Source organism: Anas platyrhynchos, chromosome 33 (assembly GCF_047663525.1).
Source record: "Anas platyrhynchos isolate ZD024472 breed Pekin duck chromosome 33, IASCAAS_PekinDuck_T2T, whole genome shotgun sequence".
Lineage (NCBI taxonomy): Eukaryota > Metazoa > Chordata > Aves > Anseriformes > Anatidae > Anas > Anas platyrhynchos.
Window position 1 is genome coordinate 6,026,197 of NC_092618.1, and position 19,860 is coordinate 6,046,056.

Here is a 19,860-nt window from a genome sequence, read left to right on the forward strand (position 1 = left end):
GGGCTTGAGCTGTTCCAGTAGGCTCCTGGCAACCGGGACCGGGGCGATGGGGAACGGGACCGGACTGGAACCGGGACCGGGAACCGGGGACGGGAACCGGACACACGGGATGGGGAACCGGGCAAACTGGAATGAGACTGAGGGATCAGGGACCGGGACACTGGGATAGGAATGGGGGACCAGGAATGGACTCGGGGATCAGGGACTGGGGATGGGGGACTGGGGGCACTGGGAACCTGGGACGCAGAATGGGGGACCGGGATGGGGACGGAGACCCGGGGATCGGGGACCAGGGATGGGGAACCGGGAGGTGAGGCCGGGACCGGGAACCGGGGCTGGGACCGGGATCAGGAACGGGACCGGAACCGGGACCGGGGATCAGGGACCGGGATGGGTAAGAATGGAACCGGGACCGGGACCGTGAATGGAACCCGGAACCAGGGACGGGACCGGGACCGGGACCGGGAAGCGGCCCGCAACCCCCCGGCCCCTCCCAACCCCCCCCCTCGTCTCCCGCGCCCCCCCCTCCCCCCGTCCCGGTGCCCCCTGCCCCCCCCTCAGATGGCGGCTCCGCTCCCGTTCCGCTCCCGCTCCGCGCGCGCCTCCCGCAGGCTTCGCTTCCGGGTCTACGGCGCCGCCTTCCGCTATCACTTCCGGGTCGGGACGGGGGGACAAGGCGCATGCGCGTTGTGCGCGGGGCGGGGGACGGGCCATGCGGCACCGGGGGGGGGGGGCCGGAAACGGACATAGAGGGGGAGGGGGGCCAAAACGGCTCATGGGAGCTGGAAACGGCTGGGGGCTGGACCGGGACCTGGGGGTCTGTAAATGGTCATGAGAGAATGGAAATGGACTTGAGGGTCTGGAAATGGTCATGGGGGGCCTGGAAACAGACACTGGGGGCTGGAAATGGACCTAGGGGGGCCTGGAAATGGTCATGGGGGACTGGAAGTGGTCATAGGAGGCTGCAAACAAGTCATGGGGGGCTGGAAATGGACCTTGGGGGGCCTGGAAATGGCCAAGGGGACTGGAAATAGTCATGGGTCCTGGAAACAGACATCGGGGAGTTGGAAACGGTGAATGGAAGGCCGGAAATAGTCATGGGGGGGCTGGAAACCATCATGGGGGCGTATAAATGACCTTGAGGGGGTGGAAATGGTCGGGGGGGCTGGAAATGGTCATGGGGGCTGTAGTCACCCTGGGGGTCTGGAAACAGTCATGGGGGGTCAGGAAAGGTCGGGGGGGGTTGAAAATGGTCACAGGGGGTCAGGAAACGGCCCCGGAGGGACGCAGGGGGCAATGAAGGGGCGTGGCCTATACAAGGGGCGTGGCCTAGACAAAGGGGCGTGGCCTGTTGCCAAGGGGGCGGGGCTACAGTGAATGGGCGGGGCCTCGGGGGGCGGGGGTGGCGTGTGGCCCGGGCCGGGGGCGTTGGCGGGCGGCCAGCAGGGGGGCGCGGGAGGGGCGTGGCTAAGGGGGAGGGGCGTGGCTTAGGGGGAGGGGCGCGGCTCTGGGGGGGAGGGGCGTGGCCGGGGGAGGGGGCGCCGGCGCGGTGGGTGCGGGCGCGCAGAGGGCGGCGGCGGCGGCGGCCATGGACGGGTGGCCGGGGCGAGAGATGGGGGGATAAAGGGGGGGGGGACATGGGGGGGACCGGGCTCAAGGGGGGCCGGGGTCCGGCCCGGGCACCTGGTGGTGGGGTCCCGGAGCGAGCGGGGAGGGGGGAGGTCGGGGTCCGGCCCCCGAGGGGAGTGGATCCGGTCCCCGGGGGGGTTTGGGGGGTCCCGGGGGGAGGGACCGTGCCCCGGGGGTAGGGTCTGGGGGCTCGAGGGGGCGGGGCAGGAGGCGCCCCCCTCGGGGCGTTCCCGGGGCAGGGCGCGGGGTTGAGGGGGCACGATCCGGCCGTGGGGGGGTCCCGGGGGGTCCTGGGGGTCAGGACTGAGCCCCGAGGGCTTAGGGCGAGGGTCGGGGCGCGGGGGGTCATGGGGAAATGGGGGGGGATCGGGTCCCCCTTAAATGGGATTTCCTCCGACGGGCGGGGGGTGGGGGGGAGATTGGGAGGGGGGCGGTGTCCGGCCAGTGGGTGTGGTGGGGTCCTGGTCCTGGGGGATTTGTGCAGCTGCCACGGGGCGTGGACCCCCCGGGGTGCGGACCTCACAGGGCGCGGACCCCGCAGCCCCCGCTGCTGGCCCTGGTTCAAATCCGCGTGCAAGGGGTGGCTGGGGACGGGGTGTCGGGGCCCCTCGCACGCAGGGGGGGAACCACACGAGGGGCAGCAGCTGGGCGTGGTGGCGCCGGGGTGCATCGAGCGGCGGGGGTCCTCGTGCTAGCCACGTCCTGCTGGCACCCTCGTGCAAAGCCAAGCGGGGTCCCTCGGAAGCCGGGCGCATCCTCGTGGAAGCCAGCGGTGTCTCTTGATGGGGTCCTTGGTGCAAGCCAGTGGGGTCCTCTGTAAAGCCAGTGGGGTCCTTGTGCAAGCCTCTGTGAATCTCCGTGAAGCCTTCGTTCAGCCTCTGCAGCTCTTTGTGAAAAGCCTCGTGCAAACCTCGTGTGTCCTCGTGCTCTCCGTGCGTCCTCGTGCAAGCCGGGCGCATCCTCGTGCGAGCCGGCCGTGCCCTCGTGCATCCTCGGGGGGGGACTCGTGCCCCCTGGTGCGAGCCGGCTGTGTCCTCGTGCAGCCTCGCACGCCCTCGTGCGAGCCACGCCGCGGGGCCCGGGGAGGCGCGTGCCAGCCAGGAGGGGCGTGACGCCGGTGACGCGTGCGGGCGAGGACCGTGATGGCGGCGGCGGCGGCCTCTCTCCCACGGGTTCCCCCCCCCCCCCAGCCATGTGGCACTGTGTGCACATTCACACGTGTGGGGCCGTGGTGTGATGGTGGCCTTGGAGGGGGGGGTCTCATTTCTCCCCCCCCCCCCCCAAATTTTGCGTCCCTCCCCCCCCCCCCCCCACCCACAAGGACCCCACTGGTGGGTGTGGAGGGGACACACCTGCCCCCCACCATGCAGAGCCACCACAATGGGGGGGGGGGGCAGGATGACCCCCCAACGCCCCTCAGTCCTCCCCAGTCTCCCCAGTCCCCCCAGTCTCCCCACAGCCGCGTTTCCGGGGACCCCTCCACCACCCCCCCCCGCACAAATCTGCATCCATTTCCAGCCCACCGCCCCCCCGGTCTCCCCCACCTCCCTCCTGTCCCCCCCCCCTTCTTTGTCCCCCCCCCCCCTTCGCTGCGGCCCCCGGGCACGGCGCCCAGGGACAGGAAAGCCGTGCCGTCCCGGCCGCACGCACGCACCAGCAGCGCACACGGGTGCGCCCGCACGCACCCTCGGCACGGGGACACGCGGGCACACGCGCGTGTGCAGTCGCGCCCCCACGCCCCCACCCTGCTGAGGGGCGTCCAACCCCCCCCCAATGTCCCCATCCCACCCTGTTTTCCTGTTCTCCCTCCCCTTTACTCCCCGTTTTGTGCACGTTGGAGACATGCGGGGCCCCCTCCCTTGTGCATGCACGCCCCCTTCTTGTACACACCCTCCCTGTGCACACCCCCTCCGTGGCACACCCGCGTGCACGCCCACACACCGAGCGTCGTCCACAGCCCCCGCGCACATGCACACCGTGCGCACCTGCAAATCACATCGTGCACGCCCACACACCCCTCGTGCACGCCCGCCCGCACGCTCGCCCTGCCCCTTGCACACCCCTCGCGCCCCACAAAGCGCCCCCCCCCCCATGTGCACGCTCCCTTGCACACTCACAGCCACCCACGTGCACATACCCCCCCACACACACCCATGCACGTCCCTCGCACCCCCACGCCCCCCCTTGCGCACCCACGCCCACCCACACGCCCGTGTGCACACCCATTTGCACACCCACACCCCCCTTGCACACCCACCCCCCCGTGTGCACACCCATTTGCACACCCCCATGGAGTTTCCCAGCCCCCTGCACGCCCCCCCCGCTGTGCGCACCCCCCCTTGCACACCCACACCACTTGCACACCCACTGCTACGCTGGCACCGGCACACGCGCGTGCGTTCCCTCGTGTCCCAGCAGCACCCACGGTGTCCCCGTAGGGCTTCTGCTGTTGGTGTCCCCATCTCACAAAGGAATTCCAGTTTGCTCCCAGTCTTGGTGTCCCCGTACCCACAGTCACAGTGTCCGTAGGCTCATGGTGATGGTGTCCCCATCCCCCACAGTGTCCCCCGTGTTGGTCCCCAAGTTCGTGGGTGTCCCCACACCCACAGTGACAGTGTCCCCAGGCTCATGGTGACGGTGTCCCCATACCCACAGTGTCCCCGTGTCAGCTCCAGTGTCCCCATACCCACAGTGTCCCCGTGTCCCCAAGTCCTGGTGTCCCCAGGCTCCCATCTATGATGTCCCCAGGCTCCTGGTAACGATGTCCCCATCTCCACAGTGTCCCCATGTCAGTCCCCAAGTCCTGGTGTCCCCAGGTCCTCACGTTGACTATGTCCCCAGGCTCTTAGTGATGGTGTCCCCATCCCCACAGGAATCCTGTTACTTTGAAGTCTTGGTGTCCCCATACTCCTAGTCCCAGTGTCCCTAGGAGTCTTGGTGACAGTGTCCCCATACTCACAGTGACCACATCAGTCCCCACAATTCATGTTCCCTATACCCAGAGTGATGGTGTCCCCGAGGTTGATGTTGATGATGGTCCCAGGATCATGGTGACGATGTCCCCATCCCCACAGTGTCCCCGTGTCGGTCCCCAGCTTTGGTGTCCCCGTACCCACAGTGATGATGTCCCCAGGCTCATGTTGATGATGTCCCCAGGCTCTTGGTGATGGTGTCCCCTATACCCACAGTGTCCCCGTGTCAGTCCCCAGTGTCCCCATACCCACAGTGTCCTCATCAGTCCCCAAAGTCCTGGTGTCCCCATACCCACAGTGCTGCAGTGACCCCAGGGGCCCCATGTCGTGTCACTGTCCCCAGGCTCTTGGTGATGGTGTCCCCATACCCACAGTGTCCCCGTGTCAGTCCCTAGTGTCCCCATACCCACAGTGTCCTCATCAGTCCCCAAGTCCTGGTGTCCCCATACCCACAGTGATGGTGTCCCCAGGCTCATGTTGATGATGTCCCCAGGCTCTTGGTGACGATGTCCCCATCCCCACAGTGCCTCCACGTCAGTCCCCAAGTCCTGGTGTCCCCATACCCCATTCCCAGTATCCCCAGTCTCTACAGCAGCAGCATCCCCGTACCCACACTCCCGCTGTCCCCATGCCCCTGGTGCCGACACCCCCACCCCATCCACGGCGTCCTCCTGGCCCCACCATCCCCGGGCCCCCACCCCCGCCCGGGCGCCACTCCCGTGCCGGGGGGCGCCCCCGAGTGCCCACGGGTGCCGGTGGCCGCTACCGACGCCGGAGCGGCCGGAAGGAGCGCTCGCGGATGCGGCGGTGCCGGCGCAGCCGGAGATGAAGGTGATGAGGAGCTGGCGCACACCCTGCCCTTCGCCCGCGGCGTGAGCCCCTGACCTGGACAAGGCCTCCATCATGCGCCTCACCATCAGCTACCTGCGTGTCCACCGCCTCCTGGCCGCCGGTGAGACCCCCGGGACCCAAACCCCCCCCCCCCCCGGGTAACCCTGGGGCCTCCTTGGTCATCCTGGGACATCCTCGGACCTCCTGGGGCCTCCTTGGTCCTCCTGGGGCCTCCTTGGTCCTCCTGGATCTCCTTGGACCTTCTGGGGCCTCCTTGGTCCTCCTGGGACATCCTCAGACCTCCTGGGGCCTCCTTGGTCCTCCTGGGACATCCTCCGGACCTCCTGGGGCCTCCTTGGGCCTCCTGGGACATCCTTGGACCTCCTGGGGCCTCCTTGGTCCTCCTGGGACATCCTCGCGGGACCTCCTTGGTCCTCCTGGGACATCCGTGGTCTCCCGGGGCTCCTCTGGTCCTTCGTGGGGCCTCCTTGGTCCTCCTGGGACCCTGGGACATCCTCGGACCTCTTGGGGTCTCCTTGGTTCTCCTGGGACCTCCTTGGTCCTCCTGAGAGCCTCTGGGACCTCTTGGGGCCTCCTTGGTCCTCCTGGGACCTCTTGGGGCCTCTCAGGGCCTCTAGGGCCTCCTTGGTCCTCCTGGGTCTCTCAAGCCCTCATGGGACCTTTGGGACCTCCTTGGAGCCTCCTGAGACCCTCTGGGGACCTCTTGGGGTCTCCTTGGGTCCTCCTGGGGCCCCCGGGGGACCTCCTGGGGTCTCCTGGGACCTCTAGGGATCTCTCTGGTCCTCCTGAGACCCTCTGGGTCTCCTTGGTCTTCCTGGGACCTCTTGGGGTCTCCCGGGTCTCCGGGGCCTCCTCGGTCCTCCTGGGACCTCCTGGAACCCCTGGGACCTCTTGAGAACCTCTGGGGTCTCCTCAGTCCTCCCGGAGACCTCTTGGGTTCTCCAGGGCCTCCGGGGCCTCCTTGGTCCTCTGGGACCTCTGGGACCTCCTGGAACCCCTGGGACCCTCTAGGGACCTCCTTGGTCCTCCTGAGACCCTTGGGTCTCCTTGGTTTTCCTTGGCCCTCTTGGGGTCTCTGGGACCTCTCTGGGTTCTCCCAGGGCCTCTGGGGCCTCCTTGGTCCTCCTGGGGTCTCCAGGACCTCCTGGGAACCTCTGGGACCCCCTTGGTCCTCCTGGAACCTTCTGAGAACCCCCTGGGATCCCCCCAGGACCCCCCAGCCACCTCCCAGTCATTCTACAACAGCCACCCCCAGACCCCCCCCAGCACCCCAAATCCCTCCCACTGCCCCCCAGAAACCTCTTCCACTCCTCTCTCAGCCCCCCCCTTTACGACCCCGGCAGCCCCCCCGGCTCCCCCCAGCCCCCAGCACCCAGGGGTGACCGGGACCCCCCCCCGCTCCCCCGAGTGCTGGGGCGGCGGTGGCGGAGGAGGTGGACGTGGTGCCACCCCAAGGCGCTGAGCGGCTTCGTCATGGTGCTGAGCGAGGTGGCGGGCACCATCTCCTGGCCGAGAACGCCAACCGGCTGCTGGGGTCAGCCAGGTCCGGGGGGGGCCGCCACGGGGGGGCCCTCTGGCGAGGGGGCCGGGCGAGGGGCTGTGCGCAAGGGGGTGCTTGTGCAAGGGGTGCTGGTGTGATGGCGTCTGTGCGGGCTCATGCAAAGGGCTCGTGCATGGCTCATGCAACGATGCTAGTGCAAGGGGTGCTTGTGCAAGGGGGCTTGTGAGGGGCTTGTGCAGGGAGCCGTGCAAAGGGGGCTTGTGCAAGGAGCTTGTGCAATGGTGCTTGTGTTCACAGGGGCTTGTGCAAAAACCGCTTGTGCATGGCTCAATTCAATGATGCTCGTGCAAAAGGGGCTTGTGCAAGGGGTTGGTGCGCTGGTGCTTGTGCGCAGGGCTTGTGCAAAAGTGCTTGTGTAAAAGTGCTCGTGCAGGGCTCATTCAGTGGGGCTCGCAGCAGGGGGCTGGTGCAAGGGGCTGGTGTGAGACCCTGCCTGTTGGGCTCATGCAAAGGGGCTCATACAAAAGGGCTTGTGCAAAGGGGGATTGTGCAAGGGGTGCTTGTGCAGGAGCTGTGTATGGTGTTGTGTGCAGGGCTTTGTGCAAACGGCTCGCGCAGGGGCCGTTCAGTGACGTGCTGCAAGGGGCTTGTGCAAAGGGTTGGTGCGGTGGCGCTTGTGCGCAGGGCGCTTGTGCAAAGTGCTTGTGCAAGAGGTGCTCGTGCATCAGTGGCGCTTGTGCAGGGCTTGTGCAAGGCTTGTGCAACGTCCCGCACTTGTGTGCAGTGCTTGTGCAAGGGGCTCAGAAAAGGGCTTGTGTATGGCTCATGCAACGACGCTTGTGCAAGGGGTGCTTGTGCAAGGGGCTTGTGCAGGGGCTTGTGCATGTGTTGTGTGCAGGGCTTGTGCAAAACTGCTTGTGCAGGGCTCATTCAATGATGCTTGTGCAAGGGGATGCTGCGCTGGCGCATGTGCGCAGGGCTTGTGCAAAGTGCTTGTGTAAAACCTTGTGCAGGGCTCATTGATGGGACTTGTGCAGGGGGGTGGTGCAAGGGGCCGGCACGATGGCGCTTGTGAGCAGGGCTCGTGCAAAAGTGCTCGTGCATCTGCCTCATTCAATGGTGCTTGTGCAAAGGGGGCTTGTGCAAGGGGCTGGCACAATGATGCTTGTGCACAGGGTTTGTGCAAAGGGGCTCATGCAAAAGCTGCTCGTGCGTTGCACATTCAATGGAGCTTGTGCATGGGGCTTGTGCAAGGGGCTGGTGCATGACTTGTGTGCAGGGCTTGTGCAAGGGGCTCATACAAAGGGGCTTGTGTATGGCTCACGCAACGACGCTTGTGCAAAGGGGTGCTTGTGTAAGGGGTGCTTGTGCAAGGGGTGCTTGTGCAAAGGGCTTTTGCAAGGGGCTCATGCCATGCACGTGCATAGGGCTCACGCAAAAGGGCTTGTGCAAAGGTGCTTGCGCGTGGCTCATGCAACGGTGCTTGTGCAAGGGGTTCGTGCAAGAGGGTTTGTGCAAGAGGGTTTGTGCAAGGGGAGTTCGTGCAACAGCACTTGTGCAAGAGGATTTGTGCAAAGGCATCGTGCAAGAGGGCTTGTGCAAAGCTGCTCGGCCAAGGGGCTTGTGCACAGCGCGCGGCAGTGGCGCTTGTGCAAGGTGCTTTTTGTAAAGGGGGGCACTTGTGCAAAGGGCGCTTGTGTAAGCTGCTCCTCCACCATGCAGCTGGAGAGCTGATCGGCCACAGCGTCTTCGACTTCGTGCACCCGTGCGACCACGAGGAGCTGCAGGATGTGCTCAGCCCCCGGCAGGGCGAGCGCCTCCTCCCCGGACCCCCCCCAACAGCAGCCCCGGTGCCCCCCCCCCCCCGAGCACAGCCCAAACACCATTGCCCCCCCCCCACCCCGTTGGCTTTCCAGACCCCCCCTCCAAATGCTCCCAGACTCCAATGGACCCCCCCCAAGGGCTGCAACCCTCCCCCCCCCAAAAAAAAAAGAATACCGCATGCCCCCAAAACCCAAGGCTGCGCCCCCCCCCCCAAAAAAAAAGAAAACACCACCTATAGCTCCAAAAACCTCAAATACCCCCCCCCAAAAACGTATACCCCAAAAACCCTCATATACCCCAAAAACCCCAAATGCCCCTAAAACCCCAAATACCCCCCCAAAAAAGGCTACCCCCAAAAACCCCAAATACCCCAAAAACCCCAAATACCCCATGGGCTGCACCCCCCACCAAAAAAGCCCCCAACACCACATGCCCCCCAAACCCCAAAAACCCTATGCTAACCGTACCCCCCCCCAAAAAAAACCACCCATATACCCCCAAAACCCCAAATACCCCCCCCTCAAAAAAAAACACATACCCCAAAACCCCAAATGCCCCCAAAACCCCAAATGCCCCCCCCAATACAATACACATACCCCCAAAACCCCAAATACCCCCAAAACCCCAAAATCCCACTGGTCGCCTAGCCCTCCCAAAAACCAAAAGTCCTCAGTCCCCCCCCCCCCAACCCTCAGACCCCTCCCATATACCTCGATGGGTGCACGCCCTCATCCTGGGACCCCCCAAGGGCCCCCCCACCAGGGCCCCCCCCCCCAAAAAAAAAACATGTCCTAAAACCCCAAATACCCCCCCCCCAAAGAAAAACATATACCCCAGAAACCCCAAATACCCCACGTGCTGCACCCCCCCCCTCAAAAAAACACACCATATGCCCCCCAACCCCAAAAACCTTATGGGCTGCAACCCCCCCCCAAAAAAACAAAAACACCCATATAGCCCAAAACTCCATGGGCTGCAATCCCCTCTCCCCCCCCCAAAAAACACCCATATAACCCAAAACCCCAAATACCCCCCCTCCAAAAAAAAACCCCAATATACCCCCAAACCCCCAAATGCTCCCAAAACCCCAAATACCCCCCCCAAAAAAATATACCCCCAAACCCCAAATACCCCCCCCCAAAAAAACATATACCCCCAAACCCCCAAATGCTCCCTAAAACCCCAAATACCCCCCCAAAAAAAGTACCCCCAAAACCCCAAATACCCCCCCCAAAAAACATATACCCCAAAAACCCCAAATGGCCCTAAAACCCCAAATACCCCCGCAAAAAAAACATACACCCCAAAAACCCCAAATACCCCAAAAACCCCAAATACCCCATGGGCTGCAAGCCCCCCCCCAAAAAAAAACACCTCTCAGTTCCCGCCCCCCCCTCCGCCCTCAAGACCCCTCCCAATACCCTCTCATGGCGAGACCCCCCACTGGGGCCCCCCCAGGGCTCCCCCCCCAGGGCCCCCCCCCCCAAAAAAAATAACCCACCATATAGCTCAAAACCCCAACCCCCCCCCCAAGAAAAAACATATACCCCAGAAACCCCAAATACCCCATGGGCTGCGCACCCCCCCTCGAAAAAAACCCCATACGCCCCCCAAACCCCAAAAACCTTATGGGCTGCAACCCCCCCCCCAAAAAAAAAACAAAAAAAAAACACCCATATAGCCCCAAAACTCCATGGGCTGCAATCCCCTCTCCCCCCCAAAAAAACACCCACATACCCCAAAACCCCAAATACCCCCCCCCCAAAAAAATACCCCCAAAACCCCAAAAACCCCCAAACCCCAAATACCCCCCAAAAATATATACCCCCAAACCCCTAAATGCCCCCAAAACCCCAAATACCCCCCAAAAAAACATTTACCTCCAAAATCCTCAAATGCCCCCAAAACCCCCTAAATACCCCTATGGGCTGCAAAGCCCCCCCAAAAGTCTCCATCTTTGTCCCCCCCCCCCCGGCCCCCAAAGACCCCTCCCAAGACCCCTTCATGGGCTACACGCCCCAGGACCTGGGACCCCCAGGGACCCCCCAGACCTGTGTCCCCCCCCCAAAAAAAAAATCCATGTCCCCCCCCCAGGGGGGCTGCTGTGCGGGGGAAGGCTGGGTGCAGCTTCGCCCTGCCGACGCAGACTGACGGGGAGGGGCGCGGCCTCAACCTCAAGATGGGCCTCGGGAAGGTGGGGGGGGCACGGGGGGGGACAGAATGGGAAATGGGGACATGGGGGGCACAGGGGGATGTGGGTATGGGGGGCACAGGGATATGGGGATATGGGGGGCATGGGGGCGTGGGGGGGATATGGGGGGACAGGGGGATGTGGGGATATGGGGGGCATGGGGGGCATGGGGGGGCATGGGGGGGACATGGGGAATATGGGGAGGTGGGGGGACGGAGGGGCGTGGGGGACATGGGGGGCACAGGGGACATTGGGGGGACATGGTATATGGGGGGCACGGAGGGGCATGGGGACATGGGGCTCAGGGGGCGTGGGGGGGACATGGGGGGTACAGGGGGACATGGGGGCATGGGGGGCAGGGGGGACATGGGGACATGGGGACATGGGGGGCATGGGGACATGGGGAGGATGGAGCTGGGAGGGGTGTGGGGGGCATGGGGACTGGGGACATAGGGGGGCACAGGGACATGGGGGCATGGGGCATGGGGGAGGCATGGGGGACACAGGGACATGGGGTATGGGGGGTAGGGGACATGGGGACCTGGGGCATGGAGGGGGCATGGGGACATGGGGGGCTGGGGGGACATGGGGGGACACTGAGATGGAGGGACATGGGGGGGGCACAGGGGACATGGGGACATGGGGGGGGCATGGGGGGCATGGAGGGGCAGGGGGCGGGGGCAGGGGGACATGAGGACGTGGGGGGGGACACTGGGGGGTCATGAAGGGGTAGGGGGCATGGGGGGCATGGGGACATGGGGGGCATGGGCACGGTTGGGAATGGGGGGCTATAGGAACGAGGCACCCAGGAGGTCCTGGGGGGGCTATAGGTGACGGGGACCCAGGGGTCTGAGCCCTGGTCCGGGGCCCCCCCCCCGCCCCCCCCCCAATAGGTGTACTCGGCACTGCGCGGGGCACATGCGCTCGGGACCGTGGGGGCCTGGGGGGGGCGACCCCCCCTGCGCTGCCTGGTGCTGACTGCCGAGGACGCACCCGGGGGTGATTGAGACCCCGCTGGGCTCGGGGACGGTGCCTGCCGCCCACCGATCACACGGAATCAGCCCACTGCGACGACAGGTCCGCGACCCCCCCCCCCAAAAAACCCCCCCCCCCCAAAAAAAACGTACAACCCCCAAAAAGTCCCCCCAGCACCCCCCATAACGCCCCCGATACCCCCTTAGGAAACGCCCCCAATATCCCTGTAACCCCCTCTAATCCTATGCCTCCAGATCCCACAACCTATGGGGGTAATCCCCCACCCCCCCAAAATGCCCCCTCCCCAAAATGCCCCCCGAATCCCACAACCCCACAAACGCCCCCCCAGATCCCCATAACGCCCCCCAGCGCCCCCATAATGCCCCCAGGACCCCCGTAACCCCCCCAAACCCTCATAGGAGCCCCCAGTACCCCCACAACAGTTATGGGGGGCACCCCACTCCCAAACCCCTCCAGGACCCCCAGTGCCCCCCCCCCCAAAAAAAAAAAAACAACCCTCCCTTAGGACCCCCCACAGCCCCCTCGCAACCCCCCCAGAGGACTTTGGGACCCCATACGCCCCCCCCCAATCCCTTCTTGCTGTCCCCCCCCCAAAAAGCCCCCCCCCTAGGCCCCCCATGTGCCCCCCCCCATCCCATCACCCCCTCCCCTGCCCCCCCCCCAAGAGCCCCACAGCTCCCGTCTACCTCCCGCAGCCTCCTTTATCTATAAAGGCCCCTGGGGACCCCATAGGGGACCCTGCTAATCTGCAGGGCCCCCCCACCCCTCCTCAGTAAGCCCTCCGGTGTGCAGGATCGGGAGGTTGGGTACGCCCCCAGGAGCTGCTCGGCTGCCTCCCTCTACGAGTACGTCCACGCGCTTGATCCACACCCAGCAGGAAGCGTGCACACCCGTGAGTGCCCCCCCCCAACTAAAATTTACCCCCTCCCCCCATAACTTTGGGATCCCCCCCCAACCCAACGGCCCTCCCCGCAGCCCCCCGCCTGCTCCCCGTAACCCACTAACGTCCTGCTAGAGCCCCGACCCTAATATCGCCCCCCACCCCAAACCTGACATCGCACCCCAATGCCCCCGCCCGGTGCACCCCAAATCCCACCCCAGTGCTCCTGGCGGTGTCTGGGTACCCCCAATATCCCCCCCCCAACCCACCCCATCACCCCTTTCTGCCTCAATACCCCCCCACCCCCAGGCACCCCATGGGACCCCAAATACCCCCCAGCACCCCTGCAGCTACCCCAGATCCCCCCCAGCACACCCTCCGGTACCCCAAACACCCCCCCTGGGCACCCCTTCAGCACCCCACGATCCCCCCAGCACCCTCTGGGCACCCCAACCCCTCCAGCACCTCTTCGGGCACCCCATCACGCCCCCCTCCGGCACCCTTGGGACGTGTCCCGGGTGCCCTAGTGCCGAGCAGGGTCAGGTGGTGACGAGCCAGTACCGCTTCCTGGCCAAGGGGATCCTGTGGGCGCAGACCCAGGCCACCGTCATCGCCAACAACCGCAGCGCCCAGCCCGAGGGCATCGTTGTCCACCCTCCGTCCTCAGGTGGGACATGGGGACACGGGGACACCACGGGGACATGGGGACACCACGGGGACACGGGGATGGGGACCCCCCCCCGCACCTATAGCCCTGCACAGTCGGTGCTTCACAGGCCTGACACCCGCGGGGCCCACCCCAAGCCTTAGCGCGTTTTTGGGTGCAGCACCCCAACCCTATCCCTTATATCCCATCCCAACACGTCTTGGGTGGGTGCGGATCCCATATCCCATAGGCTGTACCCCATCCCTAATGCCCTCTAGGGTGCAGCACCCCGACCCCATCCCATACCCCATCCCATACTCTTGGGGTGCAGCACCCCACACCCCATAGGCTGTACCCCATCCTACGCCTCTTGGGGTGCAGCACCCCATCCTATAAACCACACCCCATCCCTAGTGCGCTTGGGGGTGCAGCACCCGCTCCCCATCCCTAGTGCCTTTTGGGTGTATCCCATACCCCTAACGCTGTACCCCTATCCCAATCCCTTAGGTGCAGCACCCCGACCCCATCCCTAATCCCATTCTAGCGCCTTTTGGGGTGCGGGACCCCATACCCCGTAGGCTGTACCCCATCCTTAGCGCTCTTTGGGGTGCAGAACCCCGTCCCCCATCCCACACCCCATCCTCAACTCGGGTGCAGCACCCATACCCCATAGGCTGTACCCCATCCCTAACTGCCTTTTGGGTGGAGCATCCTTCAATCCATCCATTATATCCCATCCCTAGTGCCTTTTGGGTGTATATCCTATACCTCATAACTTTATGGTGCTCAGCACCCCATACCCCATACCCCGTACCCATACCCAGTGCCCCTTGGGGTACACAAACACCCCGTACCCCATACCTTTATGGGTTCGAGCACCCCGCACCCCATAACTTTATGGTGCTCAGCACCCTGTACCCCATAATTTTATGGTGCTCAGCACCCCATACCCCATAACTTTATGGGTCCAGCAGCCCGCACCCTACACCCCATACCCTATCTCTTGGGGTCGGGTACACCCCATACCCTATAACTTTATGGTGCTCAGCACCCCGTACCCTACACCCCATACCCTATTTCCTGGGGGGGTAGTACCCGCAACCCTATAACTCATGTGCTGACACCCTGCATCCTACACCCCATACCCTATCTCCTGGGGGGCACACCCTACACCCCGTACCCCATACCCGATGCCCCTTGGGGTCAGCGCCCCATACCCCATAAGTGAGGACGGGGCGGGTGTCCGCCGGGGGTCCTGTCCTGCAGCCCCGTGTGGAGAGGGCGCGGGTGGGTGCTGTCCCGGAAGAGACCCAACGCCGGGGTGAGGGGCGCCGCCTGCCCTCCCGCGCGCGGCCTGGACACCCCCGACACCGTCCTCAACCTCAGCCTCGGTGGGGCAACTGGGGGCGACTGGGAGCACTGGGAACGGGACGGCATGGGGGTGCTGGGAGCACTGGGAAGTGCGCTGGGAGCAACTGGGAATGCACTGGGGGCACTGGGAGCACTGGGAATGGGATGGGTTGAGGGCACTGGGAGCACTGGGAAGTGCACTGGGAGCACTGGGAGCAACTGGGAGCACTGGGAATGGGCTGGGCTGGGGGTACTGGGAGCACTGGGAAATGCACTGGGAGCACTGGGAGTAATGGGGGCAACTGGGGGCACTGGGAATGGGCTGGGCTAGGCACTGGGAGCACTGGAGGGGTTGGGGGGCGCTGGAGGGTACTGGGGGCACCGGGAGGGGTTTGGGGGGGGCAATGGGAGCACATTGTGGGGGTACTGGGGGCACTGGGAGGGAAGGGGGGGGCTTGGGGTTTGGTTCGTGGGGATCCGTGGGGTGATGAGGAGCTGGGGGGGGGTCCTGGGGTTTGGGGGGGGGGCGTTGGGGGATTGAGGGGGGGGTCCCTGGGGTGCTTTGGGGGATGCTCTGCGGTGGTCCTAGGGCTTTTTGGGGTGGGGCAGGGGGGGGTTATCCGGGAGGGCACAGCTCTGGGGAAGTTTGGGGGTGTTGGGGGGGGGTCCCTCAGGGTCCCCCCCCCCCATTAATGCCGTGGGGCAGGGGTGGGGGGGCCGCGGGTGCTGGCGTTCGTGCGGCCGGCCCACGTCCCCGAGGCGGCGCTGCAGCGGGACCCCCGGCGCTTCTGCTCCCCCGAACTCGCCCGGCTCCTCGCCCCCATTTTCGACCCCCCCCGGCGCCCCCCCGCCGGCGACCCCGCAGCCCCTCCCCGGTGAGTGCGACCCCCCCCCGGTGCTGGGTGATTTAATGGGGAAGGAGGGGGGGGGATTTTTTTTTTTGGGGGGGGGGTCTCAGCCATGTGTTGGCGTGGGTGGGGGGGGAGCTGGCACAGCTTGAGGGGGGGGTCTTGGGTGATTCTGGGGGGGGGCGTGGGGGGGGCTCAGGAAGTCGTGGGGGGGGGGGGAGGAGGAAAAATGGGGGTGAATGGGCACATAAAGGGGCGGGGGGGTGGGAATGGGGAGGGGGGGACAGGGAATTGGGGGGGGGTTTGGGGGCCCTGAGGGGTGGTCTCTGGGGGGGGGTGGTCCCTGGGGGGGGGTCCTGGGTGGGTGTAGGGTCCCTGGGGGGTCTTGGGGGTGGCTTTGGGCTCCCAGCTGGGCTATGGGGGCGGGTCTGTGGGGAGGGGGGGTACTGTGGGGGGGTCCTTCCCTGGCTACCGGGGGGGGTCTGGTGGGGGGGGGGTCCCAAAAGGAGCACTGGGGGGGGGGCGTTGGAAGTCGTGGCTGGGCTGTGGGGGGTTCCTGGGGGGGCTCCCTGGGGGTCTTTGTGGGGAGGGTCCGGGGGGGGGGGGGGCATCCTATCCGGTTGGGACCTCCGTGAGCCCACCGGGGGTTCTGGGGGGGGGGTCCTCGGGGTCTTTATGTCCGTGCCCCCCCCCCCCGCAGCCCCCCGGGGACGAGCTGCTCTTCGAGGTGCAGAAGCTTTTTGCCGGGACCCCGGGGCCCGGCACGGCCCTGCAGGTATTTGGGGGGGGGTGGGTCTGGGGGGGGCGCCCGCCCGGACCCCCCCTTACCACCCAAGCCCCCCCCTGACCCCCCCCCAGGTGGCCCCCCTGGACCTGGCCATGCTGGCCCCCTACATCCCCATGGACGGCGACTTCCAGCTGGGCGGGGCCGAGGCGCCCAGGGGGCGGGGCCAACGCCCCTCAGGCCACGCCCCCTCGGCCGAGGCTCCGCCCCCCCGGCCCCGGGCCCGCAGCTTCCCTGGACGAGGCCCCGCCCCTCCCCGCCCTGGCCCCGCCCTCCCGCGCTGGGGCAGTGACCCCGCCCTCGGGCCTGGCCCCGCCCCCATGCCCCGCCCCGCCAGGAAGAGGTGGGCGGGGCTAAAGGCAGAAGGGGGCGTGGTCGGGGGCGTGGTCAGGGTCAGGGGGCGTGGCTAAGGGAGGGTGATGAATGAGGACGTGGTTGGGGGCGTGGCCAGAAGGGGGCGTGGTCAGGGAAGGGGCGTGGCCAAGGATGAATGGGCAGTGGAGCACGCTTGTGGGCGTGGCCATGGAGGGGGCGTGGCTAAATGGTGGGCGTGGCTAAGGGGCGGTGCTGAATGGGCGGGGGGAAGGGGCCTGGCTGGGGGCGTGGCCAATCGGGTCAGGGAGAGATTGTGATTGGTGGGCGTGGCTGGAGGGGGCGTGGCTAAGGGATAATGAATGGGGGCGTGCTTGGTGGGCGTGGCCTGATGGGGGGGCGTGGCCTGAGTGGGCGTGGCCTGAGTGGGTGTGACATCACCGCACAGGGCGCGGGACCCCACCGGGGAGGACGTGGGGGCCCCCCTGAAGCGCCCCGAGCTCGACCCCCAGCTGCTGCCCCCCCTCGGCCTGGTACGGGGGGGGGATCATGGGGGGGGTCATGGGGGGAGGGGAAATGGGGGGGGGGCACGGAGGGGGGTATTGAGGGGGGTCCCGGGGGGGGGAGGGGTAATTGGGGGGGGTCACGGGGGGGTGCAGAGGGATGGGGGGGGGGGCCAGGAGGGTGGGGGGGAGGGCAAAGGGGTGAGGGAGGATGTGGGAATGGGGAGGGGGGTGCAGGGGGGGGCACGGGGGGGGGAGGGGAAATGGTGGGGGTTGGGGACAGGCTGGGGGGGGGTTGGGGGTGTCCTGCCCCCTCCCTGCCCCCCCCCCCCCCGTCCCTATTGTCACCCCCCCCACAGGGGCTGCTGCTGAGCGGGGACGACCCCCCCGGGCTGAGCACCCGCCTGGGGCAGGAGCAGCCCCTCGGTGAGGGGGGGGGGGGCTGAAGGGGGGGGGAGGGTTGAGATGGGAGGGGGGAGGAGCTCAAAACCTGAGGGGGGGGTCCCCAAATTCGGGGGTAACCCAAAAAAATGTCGGGGAGCAGCAGTGGCGGCACCCAAAAGGGGGGTGCTGAAACCGAGGGGGGGGGCCAAAGCACGGGGGGGAGCCTAACCTGGGGGGCTGAGACCTGCAGGGAGCCCCAAACTCCCCCCCCAAAAAAAAAATTAGGGGGTGCGGGATAGTGGGGGGGGGGTATCCAAGACGGGGGAGCCCCACGCAGGGGATGGGCACTACTAAGGGTGACTGGGGGGGGCAGGGGGGGTGGGGGGGGGGCACCCCAATAATATTTTTGCCCCCCCCCCACAGCGCTGCTGGGTGATGGCCTGGCCCTGCCGGAGGTCCCACCCCCGGGGCCCCCCCAGGAGGAGGAGACCGAGGTCGAAGGGTCCCGGTGGGAGCCCCCCAGGGCCCACGTCTGGAGAGCAACTGAGGGGGGGGGGCACATGATTCACCCCCCCCCCCCAAAAAAAAAACACAGTGGTGGGTCCAAGACAACGACCCCCCTAACACCCAATGGGGGCCCCCAAAACACCCCCCAAAGCCCCCCAAAGTGTGGGGGGGCCTGGAACACCAATGGTGCCCCCCCCCCCCCCCCGACCCACGGCCCACAAAACTGGGGGGGGGAGGGCCCAAATCTGCCCCCCCCCCCCCCGGATGCATCATGGGGAGAGCTCGGCAGAGCGATGGCCCAGTGAGAAATTGGGGGGGCACCCAAAGCTACGCCCCCCCCCCTCCCCACACAGTGCCCCCCCCCAACCCCTCAGGTGCCCCAGTACCCCCAATTTCCACCATTTCCCTCTCCCTTCCCCCCCCCCCCCCCAAATTCTACCCTCACAGACCCACAATTTTGGGCCCCCCCCTCAGCACATGTCCCCCCCCCCACCCCAAACCCATGAGACCCCCAAATTCCCTCTGGGGCCTCCTAGGCCCCCCCCCCCTACCTCGGCCCTGCCCCCCCTCCCCGGGGGGGCTTGTGGGGGGGTGCGTCCCCCCCAATCGGTGCTGGGCTGAAAATGCCCCTTTGGGGGGGGCCCCGGGCACCCCCCCCCCACCATCTGGGACCACCGGGGCAGTGCCCCCCCCCCGCTGGGACCCCTTTTTATACAGCTCCCTCCTGCGCAGCCCCGGGAGCTGCGGAGAGGGAAGCCCTCGTGCAAGGGCCTCGTGCAAGAGCCGCCCCTCGTGTAAAAGCCGTCCTCGTGCACGAGCTGCATTTGTGCAAGAGCTGCTCTTGTGCAAGAGCCTCGTGCGACCATCGTGCAAGAGCTGCCCTTGTGCAAGAGCTGCCCTCGTGTCAGAGCCACCGGTGTCAGAGCCACCCTCGTGCAAGAGCCTCGTGCAAGAGCCGCGGATGTGCAGCAGCCTCACACAGAAGCCTCGTGCGAGAGCCGCCCTCGTGCAAGAGCTGCCCTCGTGCAAGAGCCTTGTGCAAGAGCTGCCCTCGTGCAAGAGCCTCGTGCAAGAACCACCCTCGTGCAAGAACCACCCTCGTGCACGAGCTGCCCTCGTGCACAATCCTCGTGCGAACCCCACCCTCGTGCAAGACCCCCGTGCAAGAGCCGTCCTCGTGCGAGAGCCTCGTGCGAACGCCGCCCCCCCCCCCCCCCGCTCCCCCCCCGGCCCCCCCCCCAGCCTGGCCGCTTCGGGCCCAGCTCCGTGCTCGGCTCTCGTGTGCCTGAGCCGGGCGGGAGGGGGGAAAGGGGGGGCGCAGGGTGTGGGGGGGCTCACCCGAGGCCCCCCCCCCCATGGTGCTGCAAAGGGCGGGGGCCCAGAGCCGCTGGGAGCCACACGCACACCCCCAGCCCCCCCCCCCCCCCCGCACCCCTCCCCCTCGTTTCGCTTTGGGGGCCTTGTACCGCCCCCCCCGCAACGCTGTGCCCCCCCCTGCACCCCCATAAACCGGCCCTGAACCTCCGACGGCTCCGCCTCTGCCTGGGGGGGGGGGGGGAGGGGCACCGGGGAGGGATACGAGGGGGGAGGCTCCTATGGGGGCACCTGGGGAGGGGGCCACGGGAAGCGCCAAGGCCACTCTGGTACCTCTAAGGCCATCTATGGTCCCTGCCCCTCTCTA

At 66.4% G+C, this 19,860-nt stretch overlaps 1 protein-coding gene across 1 annotated transcript; it reads left to right on the plus strand.

Moving 5' to 3' along the window:
• The first annotated feature begins 261 nt into the window (after nt 1-261).
• LOC140000191 (uncharacterized) lies at nt 262-19,703 on the plus strand. The gene is given in 13 exon segments (XM_072029982.1): nt 262-682; nt 5,421-5,479; nt 5,481-5,553; nt 8,677-8,758; nt 13,373-13,512; nt 14,772-14,882; nt 15,548-15,716; nt 16,390-16,464; nt 16,548-16,816; nt 17,234-17,318; nt 17,648-17,714; nt 18,096-18,269; nt 18,912-19,703. Coding segments are annotated over 10 exon segments (1,440 nt in total). The 3' UTR covers nt 17,275-17,318; nt 17,648-17,714; nt 18,096-18,269; nt 18,912-19,703.
• Nucleotides 19,704-19,860: the final 157 nt, after the last annotated feature.